Genomic DNA, 17,177 nt, shown 5'->3' with positions numbered 1-17,177 from the left:
ATAGGAAATGCTGGGATGGACATAGACTGGGATGGACGTACTGGAACAGGGACATGCTGAGATGAGGACACAGGGGACACAGGGGAATGGGGTCAAGCTGGGACAGACATGTTAAACAAGGACATGGTGGGATGGAACATGCTAGAATGAGACACACTGGGAAGGGGCTGTGCTGGCTTGTGTGGGTGTCGAGGTGAGGGGCCATGCAGCTGTGCTTGAAAGAGAAGCGTGCAGCCCTTCTGCACAGCCCATCTATGGGAACACCATGCTGCCCAGGCTCTGCTGGGCACGAGGCTTCTGCTCCCCCCTGCATGCCTATTTGAGCAAGTTCTCACCCTCCTCCTGCATCCTCCTAGGGATTACTCTCAGCCCTGCAGCCTACGTGTGTGCCAGCAGTCCCAGAGAGGCCAAGGAAGCAGGCACTTGGACCCCACCAGCACTTCAACACTCAGGGATTTGTTGACATCACACTGCTGCTCACAATCATGCAGACTCTGTAGCCACAGGCTGCCAGCAGGGAGCACAGGGTTCTGGGTTCTGCTGGAGGCAACAGTGGAGAAGCCACTGGCTGTGATGCTTTGGAACATGAGCTGCCCTCTCCACAAGTGCCGCACTGTGCCCACTGAGCAGCAGAGCCATGCCCTGAGTGCATGAGGGTTTCTGGAATCCCAACCTCAGCCTGCCCAGCACTGAAGGTCGGATTGGTTTGGATCAAACTGAACCAAACCTCAGCCCTGGCCATGGCAGAGCCCTGCATGAGCTGCTCCTGGCTCACGGGACGGCTCCATCCACCAGGCTCAGGGGGCAGCGCAGGCACCAGCAACACCGAGCAGCACAGCTTCTGTGGGGAGGTCAGCAGTGGGAGCTCTGGGAATGTCCCTGCAGCACAAGGAGCATGCTGTGCTCCAACGGCAGTGCCTGCAGCCACTCTGTGTTGGACACCCACTGTCCAGCACTAAGGAGCTGTCAGCACCACTCACGTGCCAGCAGTTTGCGAGGCAGGGGGACATCGCTCCTGCAGACCTGGGGCTGGTGGGCACTGCTTGGAGGTGACAGAGGGTGTCCCAAGCCCCTAGGGATGCTGAAATTCATTCAAAGAGCTCTTGTTCTTCATGCTAATGCCGAGGTTTGCTGACTACTCCAGGCCTGCGGACAGTTTTTGGGCCCCTGAAGAAGAGAGTTCGTCCCTTGCAGCTCATTGAGGTGTCCCCCAGGAGCAGCCCTTGCTGTGCACCCACGCAGCCCCACTCAGCGAGCACCCAGCTCTGCCCCTTGCTTAGAGCAGAGGTCCCGGGGAGTCAAACAGCGGGAGAACAGCGGCAGCGCCGTGCCGGGCGGAGGAACCGGGGCGGCAGCACGGAGCCGACGGCGGTGAAACGGCTCCATCTCCTGGCAGCGCCGGGGCCGTATCCGGCCTCGTACCGTCCGCACCACTCGCCGAGGTGAGTGGCGAATGAGCCTGGGCTTGGTTGGAAAGGGGCAGGCTCGCGGCTTGCAGCTCAGAAGGCTGCAGAGAGAAGGAATGAGGTATAAAACCAATTCTTTGCGCTCGCTGCTGATTCACACTGTTTCTTGCCACGCCTGGGACTGGCAGCTGGGCAGGGCAGGACACACTCACTGCATTCAGCACGGCCCAGAAGACATCTTCCCATGGCCCAGAAATGTGAGCAGGGACACACGGGTCCCTTTGTCACAGGGTGAGTGCAGGCACAAATCACACAGCTCCGCAAGGGCTGCAGAGCTGTGGGTGCTGGGACGTGGGGGGGTCACTGGGCACTGCTCACCCACCTGTCTGCGTGTCTGTCCTGGCCCCAGCACCTCCTCCTGCAGCACTCTGCAGGACGCCTGACCTGTGCTTGTTTTTACACACCTCTGAGCTGGGTGGAAAGGGAAAAAATGCACACAGCATCGCTCTGCAGCAATGATGTTGCACCTTATTTCTTTTCTCTCCAAGCCACATTTTTCTACCAACAGTCCCTGTCCCCAGCAGGATCTGGTTCTCACTTCTGCTCATGCTTGAAAATGGATATTTATGTCAGCGACAAACAGCTTGTGGGTAAATGAGAGCTGGGCCCCAGAGGCTCAGCATTCCCCTGGGAGGGCAGAGGCAAAGGCACGTTCCTCTCTGCAGAGCTCACAGCTCTCTGCAGTGCCATGCTTCATTTCCCAGGGACTGCAGGGGTGACCTGCACGCAGAAGAGACCAGGTGTGGGGACAGGCTCTGAGCACAGCATGGCAGGGAGATGTGTGTGCCAGGAGAACTGCAGCTTGGCAAGGGGAAGGCGGGTGAAGGGCAGAGCATCCTTCAGAGAATAAACGGCACAGAGAGAAGGGAAACACGGCAACTGTGGAATCGCCCTGAGGACAACCTTGTGGCTGAGGTAGGATGCTCTTCTCCCACTCACTGAGACAGCATCCCGCTGGGAGCAGCAGCAGGACGAGTCCTCCTTTCAGGTAGCAAACCTTCTCCTTGGGAAGATTTGAAGGGAGCACTCTGGAAAGACGAGGAAAGGGGCGGCAGGACCGCGCGGGGACCTGAGCCCGTCCCGCACGGAGCGTTTCCCCAGCGTCTTCTCCCTCCTCCGCCCCGCAGCGCTGCTCGGGGGATGCGGGACCAGCAGAGGGCGAGCGAGCGCTGCGCAGCGCCTGGAACCCCCGGAACGGCTCTCGGTGCGGGACCGCGGCCTCAGCGCTGCCGGCGGGGCCCGGGCAGGGAGCTGGCAGCTGGGGGGACACCGAGTGCCCGGCCCTGGGCTACCTGCGGAGGGTGCGGGACGCCCGTCTCGAGCAGGCGTTGCTCCGACAGCCGTGTCCGTGTCCCCCATCGCTAAGTGAGGAGCCTGCCTGGCACCAACCATCTCCATCTCCTTCACGTTCCACCAGGCTGGCACAAGGAGAGGAGCGGGTGGGCACACAGGGAGCAGTGGGTGTGATGGGCAGAGCTCCCCGTGGGCAGCAGGGTGACAAGAACAGTGCACTGCATGCACCCATTTATCCTCCCAGCCCTCCTTCTCACAGCCCGGGGGTCTGTGTGATGGCTGAGCATCACTGGGCTGCTGGGTATCCCTGTGCCAAAGGACAGACAAACGCTGGCACCCAGCAGGGTCTCAGCAGTCCAGCTCCCACTGCGGCAAATGTTCAGTCCCTGCTGCCTTCCTCAGCACCCAGTTTGCCAAACGCAGATTCACTTTTTTCTCTTGAGCCCCTGTCTACTCCTGGAAAGAGGGAATGTGCAGGAAGCAGTAGAAATGGGAAACCAGATTCTGACTCTTTTGTCTGGGCTTTTGCTGATGTGAGGTCTGTGCACACCAGCACACAGAGGCCAACCTCTCTCATGTCACCTGTGGGTCCCAGGACAAGGGAGTCAATGCTTTCCACTGATTGTGAAAACAGAGATTTTGGGAGGTTACCCAGCCTTGCACCACACTGCATCAGCCAGGCCAAGCTGGCTCAGCATCACGGCTCACGTTTATGATAGCCCTTGTGTTTTCTGGTGGGGAAAACACCTTCAGATCTGTTGCTGGGATAGCTCCAGCTTTGTGTCTTGGAGCTGTACTCCCTTCTGCCCCCTTCTCTTCAGTTATCCCACTCTGCTTCCAGGCCCTTGCACAAAGTCCTGCACTTCCTTGACATCCTCCTTCTGCACCATGCTCACATCTGGCTCACACACACTGGCCCTGTGTTTGCCTGCCCCTTCAGTATCTGCATTGCACTGCTGGGGCTTTGCAGCTTGCAGCCTCCTGGCTGTCCAAATCCCAAAGAGAGACAACACAACACACCTACTGCACCCGACTTCAGGGGTCCCAAGCTTCCCCTGTCCATCTCCTACTTCCCTTTGCTGTCACTTGGTGGCTTTGCCCTTGTTTATCCCTGTTCCCTCTGCTTGGGAAATACATTTTGTGCTACAAGGCTGCGAGCTGCAAACAGCCTTTCCCCTGGGCCTTGCGGCCAGCTGGGGTCTCCTCCTCCAGCATCTGCCAGCCCGGCGGGTGAGACCCCTCCCCTGCAACCTGCTTCCCCGAAGCAACAGGATGTGGCTAACCGGCTCCTCCGGGAGCGGGTGATGCGGGCTGGGGCCTGGTGCAGGTGGTGCAGCGGGTGGGCAGCTCCAGCGCCGTGCAAGCACCGTGCCCTTCCACAGTGCCCTCCTCGGTCTTCGTGTTCGTTGCAGCGGCATCCGCGGGTGGGACGGGGGGGGTGAGCCTGGGGACCACGCTGCCGTGAGCTCAGCCTCGGTGGGCTCAGGGAGCAGGGGGATCCAGATCCAGGTTTTCTGCTCCCCTCCACCGCCTCACACAAATGCTGATTAAATTAGTTTCACCCCCCCACACACGCAGCCGGCACTCCTGGAGTCAGCTGGAACGCAGGTGGCCCGGGATGGCTGGGGGCAGGCAGCTGCTGGGGGGCCCCGGGCCGCCGTGCTGGGCAGCCTGTGCCAGCGGAGATGCCCACGTCCCTCCTCCCTCCTGCCCAACCACCACGGGCCGAGCGCCGGTGCGGCAACACGTGAAGAGCCCACGCATCACGGGACGGAGCCGATCCTGTAAGGAACGGGAGGCTGCTCCTCGCCTGGTAAATCCCTCGTTGCTTCTGCTCTGGGAAGCGGGGGAGGATTACGGGCCACTTTCCTCAGAGCGCACCCCGCTGATGGGCGCACGTCGGGCAAAGCGCGCTGCCGGCGGGGGGAGAGCGGCGAGCGACCCGGGACTCCGGCGTGGGGGGGGGCGGAAGGGGGGCAGCGCGGCCGGGCGGCAGGTGGGAGCCCCGACGGGGACGGCTCTCCCGGCGGGGCGGCCCTTTGCTTCTCTTCCCCTCCTTCCCTTCTCCTCCCGGCGCGCTGCGTTCCGCTCCCAGCCCCCGGCCGGCCCCTTCCCGGCCCGCTGCGCTCCCGGCGGGGCGGCCGCGGCGGCGGGAGGGCGGAGGCAGGGCTGGCAGCGGCGCGGCGGGCGGCGCACACACGCACACACACCTCCCTGCATGTGATTAAATGGCTCGAAATCTGCTTCTGATTTCCTCGGGGAGGTGACTTTTCCCTTCTTTTCAACCCGGGATTTATTGGAGCCTTTTTACTCCGCTTCCAGGCAGCGGCTGGGACTCGGGTTCTCCGCTTCTTGGCTTTTGTATTTTTTTTTTTTTTTGTGGATCTTTTTTTTTTTCCCTAAATTATTATTTTTTCCTTTTCCTCTCCTTTTCTCCTTCACTCCTTCCTCGCCGCCCCCCGAGCAGCCACGGGCAGTGCGGTGGAGCGGGCGGGAGCTCTGCCGGCTGCGGGCACAGCGCTGTGGACCCGCCCGCAGCGCCGGAGCAGCGCTCCCGCTTCGCACTATTTCGCTTTATTTTGCTTTCGCTCTATTTTTTTTTTTTTTTTTACTATTTCCTGGAAAATTATTATTATTGCTTTTTTTCTTCTTTCTTTCTCTTTTTCTCCTTTTTTTTTTTCCTTTTTTTTTTTTTTTTTTTCTTTTTTCCTGTTGCCATCAGCCAAGGGAAGGGGAGCGGCCCCGCACTGCCGCCCGCGCTGCTGTGGCGGCCCCGGCTCCTCTCGCCGCCGCGGCCCCGGACCCTCCGGCGGACCGAGCCCGCTACCTGCCCGGCCGCGGTAAGCTGCTGCTCCTCCAACTTCCCGGCGCGGGAAGCAGCTCCCCGCGTCCCTTCCCACCGCTCCCTCCCTCGCTGCCTTTTATTCCTCCCCTTTCTCCCCCACCCGCCCTTCCCCCCCCTCCCCTCCCGTTTCATCCTTTCTCTCCGGGCTCGCCGAAAAACGGGACTTTCCCCGCGGTGCCCCCACCGGGCACGGCCGAACCCCCGGCACGGAGCTCCGTCGTTCCGCGCTTTGTCCCGGCCCGGCCCTGCGGAGGGGGGAAGGGAGTGCCCGGCGCTGCGCGAAGCTCCGCGGCCTCGCTGCCCCCGCGCTGCCGGGAGGGACCGCAGCCCCGACCCCCTGTGCGGGAGCAGTGCGCGGTTGTTGCGGGCACCGAGCGCTGGCACCTCGGCGGTGCGGCTCTGCCAGGGTCGGGGACCGTCATCCTGCACGGTAGAGGGGATTCCCCTCGGGAAAGGCTCCCGCGGGCTGCTCTCAGCTGCGGTACGTTCGGGCTGCTCTCAGAACCCCCGGATCCCCTCCCCCGCGCCCCACCGTGTCTCGGCCCTACACTGCAGTTGGGGGAAGAGCTGCCCCTGCACAGCGCAGTGTGTGAGCGGGGAGAAGGGAAGCCCGGCTGCGTTCGGTGGTTTTCCTTTTGCCTTTCTGTCCCAGAGCTGCTGCTGAACCCTCATTTTTTCAAAACGCCGTCCCTCCCACAGCTTTCCCGTGCCGTTGGAGAGTGGGTGGGTGGATGGAAATACCTTTGCTGGGATAAGGACTGGCTGCTGCGCAGGGGATGTGGTGCTCGGCAGCCTCTCACGCGGCCCGGCTCTCAGCACGCTGTGAGCAGGGAGGTGAGGGAGGCCGCGGATGGAGCAGTGCGGGTCCTGCCGGACAGCACTCGTGTGTGTGTTCAGCTCTGGTGTGAGCTCAGAGGGCATGAGGGCAGGAGGTGAGATGTGAGCTAGGCTGAGCATCCCCACCTCTGGCGGTGCTGTCTGTGAGGGACCCACGGTGGTGCTGAGGGTACTCTGGGGCGTGCAGCTCCTCAATAGCCAGGAGTGACACAGGTCCTTCTTCCCTCACTGAATCCACTGCTGCCCACTCCCAAGGCAAGGAGGGACCGCAGCTCCCTGTCACCAGTGCAGCAGAGACGGGGTCTGAGCCACGCTGCAGACACCCGCTTCGAGGCGTTGTGATGGATGGTGGCACCTTTCCTTTCTGCAGTATTCCCGTTATAAAACAGAGGGAGCTGCTGTGCTTTTCTGACCGCCCGGTGAAGGTCCTGCTGTTCCAGCACTGGGTGTGCTGTACCGTGGGATCCTCACCGCCCGGTGAGGTGCGGTGTGCAGCAGGAAGGCATCAGGTCCGTGTCGATGGCAGGTGCCATGCTGGCTTTGACAGGAACCAGAGTGAGCCTGGAGAGAAGGATCTGTGTGTGGGGATGCAGCTTCCACTAAGTAGCCTTGCAAAATGCGAGCTGCCAAGGAGCCCAGGTGGAGGGGTGCTGGCAGCCAAGGGCTTTCAGCATGGCGTGCTGAGGGGCTTCCTTGGGCAGCAAGTGGGGGAGGTGCAGAGCTGGGCAAGGGCCCCAGGAGGAGGCGAGTGGCAGTGCAGGCCCTGGACATGTGTTCCCAATGGGGCTGCCTCCATCTGCCCTCCCCAGAGAAGCCGCACCTCTGCCTCCTGTTCCCCCACCTCCCACCTGGGCCCTGCTCCATAAGGAAGCAATTATTCTGTGCCCCCACCAGTCCCTCCCTGAGCCTGCGCAGGACACTTAGGCTCAGTATGGAAATGCGACAGATTTTCCATATTCCACTTTGCCCCGTGATGTTAAAAACGTACGTGACAGCCTCTTCCAAATGCTGCAGACTTGGCTGGCACTCAGTAACAGGCAGTGTGACACCAGGGGCATGAAACGTGGTACCCATAGCCAGAGAGAGAGAGAACGAGATGTCAGAGTGCAGCGCGCTTCCGGCCCCGTTGTCGTGAGCCATCCCGTACCCGATGTGAGAGATCTTTCAAAGCTGGCCAAATGTTCTCATCTCTGAATACCATTTTAAATATTCATCCAGACTATTTTCAACATCTGTGCCCGGCATGTTGTGAAAAGGCAACAAGGGCCGTTATGGAAACCAGATCGCTTTATTCCCAGTTGGAGTGGAAAGGGCAGGAGTCGTGAGGGCTCTGCGATGGGGCCGAGCGCCCGTGGGGAGTGATGGGAGGGTCCCCGATGTGTGACAGAGCGAGTCGAGTGGTAGCAGAGATGAACCAATATGGCAGCATGGAGGCAGCTGTGCTCTCTGCTCCCACAAGGCTGGGGCTCGGTGGGCTGTCAGGTGATCTGCAGCTGGTGCTGGTGGGAAGGTTTCGCCCTGCTCTGCGGTGAATTTAGGGTCACAGTGAAGTGGGCTCAGTCCCACTGTGCCATGAGCCTCACCCCAGCGAGGGGACAGGCTCTGCCCAGAGCTAAACGGGGCACTGCACAGCCCCAGCAGGTCCTCCCTGGGGGCAGCTCACCGAAAGCTCCCAAAGTGGGTGATGCATCCAAACGTCTTTGACACCTCTGTGCACATGTCTGAGCGGCCTCGGGGTGGTTTGGGTGGACTCCTTTTTTTTGTTTTCGATAACCTAGGAAATCTGGGCACTGTTCCTCCCTTTTGTAACGTCAGACTGAAGCTAATTCAAGCCAGGCCAGATGCTGACCACAGGTATGCCAGTGTAAATTTGAATGGAGTCGCTTACGTCTTGCTTGGCCTGGTCTGAATGGAGCTGCTTCTGTCTGATGCCAGAGGGGCTGAGGTCAGAATCTGGACCATCCTTTCCTGCGTGCGGGGTAATATGTATGCGTCTCTTGGCACTGCTGGGGTACCGTATGGCTTGTGTAATGCTGCCTCCAGCCTGCCAGAGAGTATTGCAATAGCTATCGCCGAGCGCCTGCTGCGGGAGCGCGCTGCCTCGCATCGCCCACATGAGCCATGTGCACAGTGTGGGGCACGGGCTGGAAGCCTGAGGGGCTGCAAGGAGTGAGCAGCTCCGCAATAGGGGAGCGGTTGTGGGTCTGTATGCATTGACAGCCCTCCGGAATCAGAAATGAAGGGGGAAAAGGGAGCTCGGCCAGGACTGTGCTGCACGGGAGCCACAGCCTCGTCCTGGTGGGCGGCTGCTCCAGTGCCCACAGCCTTAGCCTGTCCCTGATGTTCGCAGTCCCACTGTGGCACGCTCGCCTCTGCCTCGCCCCTTCCTGCCCAAAAGCCAAGCCTGCTCCCAGTGCATGGGGTTTTTCCTTTCCTTTTAAGTATTTCTCTGTTGTGTTTTTGTCCTAACGACACATGGAATGATTTATCCATGTCCAGAGCCCGATTTTGGTCCTGGTGCATGCCTCTTGCTGGGGGCCCGAAGCCCCCAGCTGGCACGGGCTCGGCAGGCACATAAAGAAGGGCTCCATGGCCTCCCAGCTCCTGGGCCAGATGCCTCATGGGTCTTTCCTGCAGCTCATGTGGCCGTGGGGCGGAGCCCCTCATCTGCTCAGGTCCCCTGTGCCCTGCTGGATGCTTCCACCCCTCACTGCGCCGTGCTGCATGGAGCCCTGTGGGTCCAGCATCCTGCATATCTGCCCACACCCAGCGGGGACCAGACACCCTCTACTCAAGCACAGGGCTTGATAGGGCTAGGTGAGCCTAATGCGCTTCCCCTGCCCTTTGTGGGCTCATTACCCAGCTGTGGCCCATGTGCTAAATGGCATCTGCCAGTGCATGACTCAGGCCTCCATTGCACCCTGGAGTGCTGCTGCGGTGGCCGGGCTGCAGCGCGTGGTGTGGCCATTGCTCAGGCTGCTCGCGGCTTCCCTGCTGCTTTAATTGGAGAAGGCTGCTCCAGCGCCGCAAAGGTCCTGGGATCAAATCTGGCTAATAACCGCCTTCCCTCCCCTCCCCATGTTGTTCCACTTAATCCTATAATTACCTCTGCAAAGCTGCCGCGGCCTCACTCTGCTCCCCAGTGACCCTGGACCTGCTGCAGGCACCGGGGTCAGCGCTGGGAAGTGTGTTCTTCCCGTGCCGCTCACCTGCTGCACCTGCCTTCGTGCATCCAGTCTTTGCACTGATGGCAATGAGCACCCAGCCAGCGCTAGGAGCTGTGTTCAGCATCCAAACCCAGCACATCTGCAGCACTGTGCCTACAGGGGGAGAATGGAGTGTCTGCATCTTTCCAGTGACACCCCAGCATATCTGCAGAACCATGGGTGCCCCTGGCAGTACCGCTCTGGGGCTCAGGGTTGTGGAGATGCCGTGCATAGCAGCTAATTTTTAAAGTGCAAAGCACTTCCGAGTGTGAAGGCATGGGGACTTTCTTCCAAACCGCATGGCTGTTAACATTCCCCAACCAGAGGAGTGAGGAAATCACCCACCTCAAAAATGCAACCGCCACTGGGGAGGAGCGTGGCCACGGCAGCAGCTGGGACAGAGGCTGCGGCCTTGGGGGGGTTGGCAATCCCTGTGCCACACTCCTGCTGTAGCTGGCATCGTGTCCTCACCCGGCTGGAAGGCGTGAGGGAACCTCACCCTCGCCCTCGGGCCATGGAGGGCCAAATCCATCCTGATGCAGGGTCAGCATTGCTCCTTGGATGCCTTCTCCAGCACTCAGCTGGCAGTGTCTCCATTAGGTTTGAAGCAATGGCACCAAAGAGGGAAGTGGAAGGGGGGGCATGTGGAGCTAGGAGAGAAATACCCACTGCCGGGCCTCCCTGGCAGCTTGCCGGCAGCCCAGGGGTCACGCTGAATATGCATAAAAGGGAGCAGATTGCAGCTGCCCTCCTCTCCGATGCAGAGGTGAGACCCGTGGAGACCACCGGCCCCGGCTCCCTTTCAGTGGGATAATGGGGTGAGCTGCACACGGAGCGTGTGTGCATGTGTGTGGTCTGGCAGATGATAATGATTTCCATTCACACGGTGCCTCTGCAGTGCCGACACGCCACTCGGCAGGCACTGGGGCCCGGCTCCCCCACGGCTGCTCCCCAGCATAGCCCCAAAAGTTTGGGCATCAGAGCACAGTGTAGGGCAGGAAGGCCTGTGTCAAGGGGGTCATCCCACTGGTTATCCATCCTTCCAGAGTTGTCCCCTTGTGCTGCATAGGGCTGGGGGTCGGGGTGGTGGCTGCGCCCCATCCGTTCCCTCCCCGGGGCAGGAAGGGGAGTTCCCTGCTCATGTGGGATGTGAGCAATGGGAGAGCTGGAAGCTCGTGGGAAACATGGGGCTGTTCTAGGCTCTGTGTGGGGCATCTCACTGGCGTGCACTAGGCAGACATGGGCAACAGAGCCCAGCATGTGGGGCAAGTGATGGCCAGAGCAACTTGGGCAGCTCCCCCTGTGCTCAGCATGAGCCTCATCCCCTTGGCAGGACACGGGGTGAATGTGCAGGGAGCAAGCAAACAGACTGAACTGCACCAGGGGGCTTGGAACGTGGCTCAGCTGCAGTGCAGCTCTTGGGGAGCACCCAGCAGCTTGCTGCCAGCACAAAGCTGCTAAGTTTGCAGGGGAAGATCAGGAAAAAAATGGTTTGGAAAGGTCAGAAAAAATCCCGATGGGGAAGGTTTTGTTGGAGCCCAGGAACACAGAGATGCTCTCCTGCTATGAGAGGTAAAGCACATGGTGCAAACCTGGCTGGAGGTGGTGGAGCATAGGCAGGGCTCTGCTGAGTGCAAGTCCTCGTGCTCCTGCACTGCCGCTCCCTGGGTGATGTTCCCCTGCTCACTGCAGGTGTCCTGCAAGCAGCAGTGATGCCACGTGCACAGAAGCAGGTAGATGGTTTAAGGTCAGGGTGGCTGCATCCCCGTTCGTTTCCATCACAGTCTGCCCAGGAAGAATAGGGTTTGGGGTGAGGCACATCTCCTGTAGCTCCAGCCTCTGCCAGCTTTAATGCAGCAGTGCTTGCAGAGTGGCACAGCGTTTCCTGCTCTGCAGTGACAGCTCCGTGCCTGCTGCCCACAGGCCTGCTGCTGGGCATGGCCTTGGACAATGCTCTCCTCTCTAGAGTTGTCCCCATGTTCACCTCTGCTCTATCTGTGCCACCCACTCACTGTGCTTTTGGCACAAGAGATTCTTGGTGCTGCTTGCTGAGTGCCTGGCCACTGAGCCACGCACAGGGCTGTCCCCGAGCGGCTCTGCAAGTAGCAGAGGATGTGCTGCTGGGCAGTGCAAGCCACCAAGTTGGCTGCAGTCACTCCTCTCCCATCCGTGGTGGTGGAGCAGAGGGAAGGGCTCGTCCGCAGTGGGGAACTCCCTGCACACCAGCTGCTGTTGCCCTCCCTGCTGCCTGCTGCTGGCTCAGGGGCTGCAGAGCTGGGCCTGGCCGGGCAGGGAGGAGCTTCCCCCATTAGTGGTTTGGCAGCCTGGCTGGGGTGAGCTCCCTTCCACAGCAAAGGGAAAATAACACAGAGCAATAGAAACAGGGCTGTCCACAGCAGCAGGAGCGTTCTGCTGGGAGCAGTGCAGGGGCTGAGAACCAACACTTTGTTCCTGGGAGTGCAGCACAGAGCCATCCTGCAGCACTGTGCTGGGGGCACAGGGGTGGTGGGGGCTTCTACCCCACTGGAGGAGCAAGGCCAGAGGGAGCTCCTGGCATTGGGAATGCTGTGGCTGTGTGGCAGTGGGGTTTGCAGGGAGGTTGGCCTCTGGCTTGCAACCACCTCAGGGTCAGCAACAAGGGAGATGTGTGATGGTTCACCTCACAGAGAGGCAGAGCAGAATTGGGTGCTGACCCCAGCAAGCTGTGACACTGCTGTGGGGCTTAGTCCCATCCTCGTGCTCTTGATGTAGGGAGCTTCAGCTCAGGGGCATCACCTCCTGCATGCGGGGTTGTGCATGAAAGCCTGATGATATCCATGGGTGTGAATGTCCTCATCCTGCCTGAAACCTGCAGGGTGTTTGTGCAGGAAGGGGCTGTTTCTGACTTACTCCTTCCAATGCTGTCGGTAGGGCATCCTGAGATGATGCTGTGGCAGGGCACAGTATGGGAGGACATTTGCAGCCCAATGCTCAGGTGTTGAGCTCATCCCTGCACCCTGTGCCCCTGCGCCACGCTATGGGTGCGCCATGCCCTGCCGTCCCTCACTCTGTGCTCTCATCCCAGGGAGGATGGAGGCCCCACAGCTCCTGCGCCTGCTGCTCACCACCAGCGTGCTGCGCCTGGCACAGACCGCAAACCCCTTCGTGGCTCAGCAGACACCCCCGGACCCCTGCTATGATGAGAGCGGGGCTCCCCGCCGCTGCATCCCCGAGTTTGTCAACGCTGCCTTCGGGAAGGAGGTGCAGGCTTCCAGCACCTGTGGGAAGCCCCCGACTCGGCACTGCGATGCCTCGGACCCCCGCCGAGCCCACCCACCCGCCTACCTGACCGACCTCAACACCGCCGCCAACATGACGTGCTGGCGCTCCGAGACCCTGCACCACCTGCCCCACAACGTCACCCTCACCCTCTCCCTCGGCAAGAAGTTCGAGGTGGTCTACGTCAGCCTCCAGTTCTGCTCGCCCCGGCCGGAGTCCACCGCCATCTTCAAGTCCATGGACTATGGCAAGACGTGGGTGCCCTACCAGTACTACTCCTCACAGTGCCGCAAGATCTACGGCAAGCCCAGCAAGGCCACCGTCACCAAGCAGAACGAGCAGGAGGCACTGTGCACCGACGGCCTCACCGACCTCTACCCGCTCACCGGCGGCCTCATCGCCTTCAGCACGCTCGACGGGCGGCCCTCGGCCCAGGACTTTGACAGCAGCCCTGTGCTGCAGGACTGGGTGACGGCCACTGACATCCGGGTGGTGTTCAGCCGTCCCCACCTCTTCCGTGAGCTGGGGGGCCGCGAGGCTGGCGAGGAGGACGGGGGGGCCGGGCCCACCCCCTATTACTACTCGGTGGGCGAGCTGCAGGTCGGCGGGCGCTGCAAGTGCAACGGGCACGCCTCGCGCTGCGTCAAGGACAAGGAGCAGAAGCTGGTGTGCGACTGCAAGCACAACACCGAGGGGCCCGAGTGCGACCGCTGCAAGCCCTTCCACTACGACCGGCCGTGGCAGCGGGCCAGCGCCCGCGAGGCCAACGAGTGCCTGGGTAAGTGCCCACTGTGCTGCCCGTGGGGAGGGGACGTGGGGCCGAGCCCTGGGTGCAAGCTGTGTGAGCTTGGCCGTGAGCACTGAGCCCCCCCTAAAGGCATGAAGTGTGTTTTGGGACATCAGCACACGAGGGGAGTGGTGCCCACTGGAGCTGCTTGTCCTTGGGATGAGGCAGAGATGGGCACTGGGTTTGGTGCGGGCATTGAAAACCTAGCAGGGTTTAAGGGAATGTCCGAACTTTCCCATTTCAGCATGTCATCATTCAGTCAGGCTGGCATGCTGCTGTGTACTGTGGGTTTGGCTCGTCTCTCCTTATGAAGCTTTATGCAGACTAAAGGTGTTGTAACCTGAAGGAAACTTTTCAGAAATACCGATATCGTGTTGCTCGCCTGCCCCGCTCTCATGTCTGTTTCTTTAGGGTTTCCCTGAGGCTTTCGCCTTTTGTCAGTGCAGTGTGGGGGATGCCAGAGCCCCACAAAGCCATGGGAGAGGGCTCCTGCCGTTCCTGGACCCCTACCCGGTCCCAGGGGGCAGCAGGATGGGGACAAGCAAACTGCTCCATCAATCAGCCCCCGAATGGCCCGCTGGATGTGCCAGAGGTCAGGGGACCTGTTAGTGTTCGTGATCGATGGCTTGTTGAGATCCCAGCTGCTGGCTTCAATATATGTTTGTTAGAGAGGATTTCTTCTGGGAACAAAAAAAAGAAAAAAGGTTAAAAAGGCTAAAAAAGCTAAAAAAGCTTAAAAAGTTTGCTGGTCCAAAGGGACAGCCTGAGCCATCCTGCAAAGCACCTTGCACCCCATGGGACTGGGTTAGCCCTGATGTTTCCCTGCTTGCCCCAAAACACCACATTTTGGAGCAAAATTCGGAGGTGGACCAAAAGGAAGACCCCGACCCAGCAGCCCCTCCACCCCGTGCTGCGCCGTGCCCTTCGCTCTGCCCTGCGGGACGGGTGACCGAAGAGGAGACTGAAGGGCCTCCCCCAGCCGGGTATCCCTTTTGGCAGATGAGACTGAAAAGATAAACGAGGGAGAGAAAAGAAGAGTGGGGAGGAGGCGGGGGCACGGAGCGGTCCCTTCAAGACACCCTGACAAACCCCACACACAAAGGCCCTTAGCCAAGCTGCGTGTGAAAGTGGTTTTTCCTGTTGATTCGATCCCCTTCTTTCTCCCTTTTCCCTCTCGGGCTTTGTGCCTTCTCTGAAGGGACCTGAAAGAGCTCCTCCATCACACGCCTCCGAAGGGCTTAGCGGCTGAAAGCTGGATTAGCTCCCCGAGCCTTCCCCTCTGTGCCTTTCAACAATGACATCTCCCCAGCCAGCACGAACAGACGCAGCAATTAGCACCAATTAAAAGGAGAGGCCGCCCGGGAAGTTCCCTTTGCTCAGCCCAGGCTGTGGGGTTTCCGACTCCATCCCACGCCCCAGCCCTGTGCTGCCTCATGGTGGAGGAGGAGGAGGAGGAAGGTGGTCTGAGTGCCCTGGAGTGCTCTGCGTCCCCATGTGTGCAGCTGGGGATGGAGTCGAGGGGCTGGTGCAGTTTTTGCCCTATGCTCCCTGGTGCTGCCCATATGGCTGCAGGCTCACCCAGCTGTGTGAGCGGCTCTGGGATGAGGGGATGAGGGGAAGTCCTGCCCCACGGTGGAATACAGGTGCAGCCAAGTGTGCTTCTGGGTCAAAGAACAAAGCTGGTACATCCATTCCCATTTTCCTGGGAGTTTGTGCAGCAGCTGAGCTGGCCCGTGGTGTGTGGAGGAGGACGGAGGTCTGGGCAGGTGGGTGCTGTTTTTAGGGCTTCCCATGGGTTCTGCTTTTCTCTTGTCAAAGAATTTCTGCTTCTCACCGGTGCTAAGCAGTGCAGAGGTGAGAACAGCAGAGGTATGTGCCTTTCAGCAGAAAGGCAGAGGTGTGTGCATCGAGGAGGTGCTGCGGTGTCTGTAGGGAGCAGAGACGCTGCCACTCTGCATAGCTGAGCGTTGTTCACAGATCAGGTTTGGGGAGGTCACAGCTGGGCTGACAACAGTGGCTTTGCCACACTGCCAGCTTGGCATGAGGGCAGACCAGCTCCATGCTGCAGGGTGCATGGCCCTGTGCCCACCTACTGAGCAGTGCCAGTGTCCCCCGGGCACAGCCCAACCTCTGGGATGGGCTCAGGGAGGGGAAATCCCCACAGAGGTGTGGGCAGGGTCAGGAGTGCCCCCAGCCCCCTGGGGGACGCATTAGTGCTGTTCTGGCAGTTCTGCCCTGCCCTGCCCTCCATCCCTGCTGCTGTTCCCGTGGAGCTGCCACCCAGAGCCCGGTGCCCCAGTCGGGAGGCTGTCCCCAAGGCAGGGGGGAGCGGATTAGTGCAAAGCAGCCACTGGAAGTAATTGATCCACTCGCTGGTAATGCTGGAGCTCTTGTTCCCATTGTCGCCGCCGCGGCTGGAGTGCCTTTCTGCCCGCGGCACAAAGGGGAGACCCTGCTCCGAGAGCAGAACCTGCGGAGCCCACGGATAGCGCTCGGGGCTCGCTTTGATCCGGGCTCTGCGTGCTCCCGGTGCCTTCCCCCGCACCGGGCAGAGGAGCAGCCAGGAACTGAGGGCATCAATCTGGGATGCCGGTGCGCGGAGGAGTGCTGATGGGTTTTGCAGACCCCCCTCTCCTTCTTTCGTCCCCTCTGTCCCCTTCTTGTGTACGTTTTCTTGTTTTTATCTCAGTGCTCCCGATGCAGAATTCATTCAGAAATCCCCTTTTTAAGCCCAATGAGCTGACCTGGCCTCCTTTACACTGGTGCCAGGCAGGAGGTGGCTCTGGGAGGCGGTGAGCAGGGCAGCAGACACCCTCCCCCCGCCAGCATCCTCCCTCCCCAGCGCTGGGCGAGCCGGGGCCAGGGGTCTGCCTGCAACAGAGGGCATTAGAGCTCAGCTGCGAGCCCCGAGCCCTGCTGCTGGGGTGGGCTGCGGTGGCTCAGCCTCACGCCATCCTCACAGAGGTGCTTCCTGGCGGCCGGGTGGCGAGCTGGGCTGCTGTGCGGCAGTGCCATCCCGGCTGTGCCACCCCATCCCTGTCCCCATCGCCATCCCGCAGAGGCAGGGAACGGCCCACGTGTTGGCGCTGGACGCAGGGTCTCTCCTGCCCCGCTCCTCTCCGGGGTTGAGGTGCAGCCGTCCCGCCTCGCCTCCCGGCTGGGCTCCCCTCCAGCCAAAGCAGGGGCGTAGCTCGAATCCGCTGCGGGTTGGCAGCGGCAGCCGGTCTAGGGTTTCGCTGAGCCAGCTCCGTTAACTAATCACTCCCAGGGAGCTCGTGGGGGCGGCGAACCCCCTCATGTCCTGCTGGCACCGGCATCTGCTGCACGTGTGCTCCCCATGCACGGTGCTGCCCGTCCCGTGTCCCCATAGGGGGTCCCCAGCCCCGCACCCCTCCCACCGTCACCTCGCTGCTGACCCGTGGGGAGCTGGGGGGGAGGAAGTATTGGGGTAGCCAGAGTCCAGGCAGGGGTTCAAAGCCTTCAAA

General features: G+C 60.8%; 1 protein-coding gene across 4 annotated transcripts in view; it reads left to right on the top strand.

Annotated features, from left to right (window-relative positions):
• The first annotated feature begins 4,321 nt into the window (after positions 1-4,321).
• The window catches only part of NTN3 (netrin 3), a 28,426-nt gene continuing 15,570 nt past the window's right edge, over positions 4,322-17,177 (top strand). Inside the window, exons 1-2 of one of the 4 annotated variants that reach the window (XM_090151361.1) lie at positions 4,322-4,572; positions 12,712-13,683. In XM_090151361.1, the coding sequence (XP_090007487.1) occupies positions 12,717-13,683 (967 nt within the window). In that variant the 5' untranslated portion in view covers positions 4,322-4,572; positions 12,712-12,716. Of the gene's footprint in view, positions 4,573-5,139; positions 5,600-5,760; positions 6,086-6,116; positions 13,684-17,177 lie in introns of those variants that run through there. The other 3 variants (XM_031595386.2, XM_090151362.1, XM_031595385.2) reach the window with 3 other exon arrangements.

Source organism: Phasianus colchicus, chromosome 16, assembly GCF_987193195.1.
Source record: "Phasianus colchicus chromosome 16, bPhaCol1.hap1.1, whole genome shotgun sequence".
NCBI classification, from domain to species: domain Eukaryota; kingdom Metazoa; phylum Chordata; class Aves; order Galliformes; family Phasianidae; genus Phasianus; species Phasianus colchicus.
Note: the sequence above shows the minus strand (reverse complement) of the source record. Positions and strands in the feature narration are given on the sequence as shown.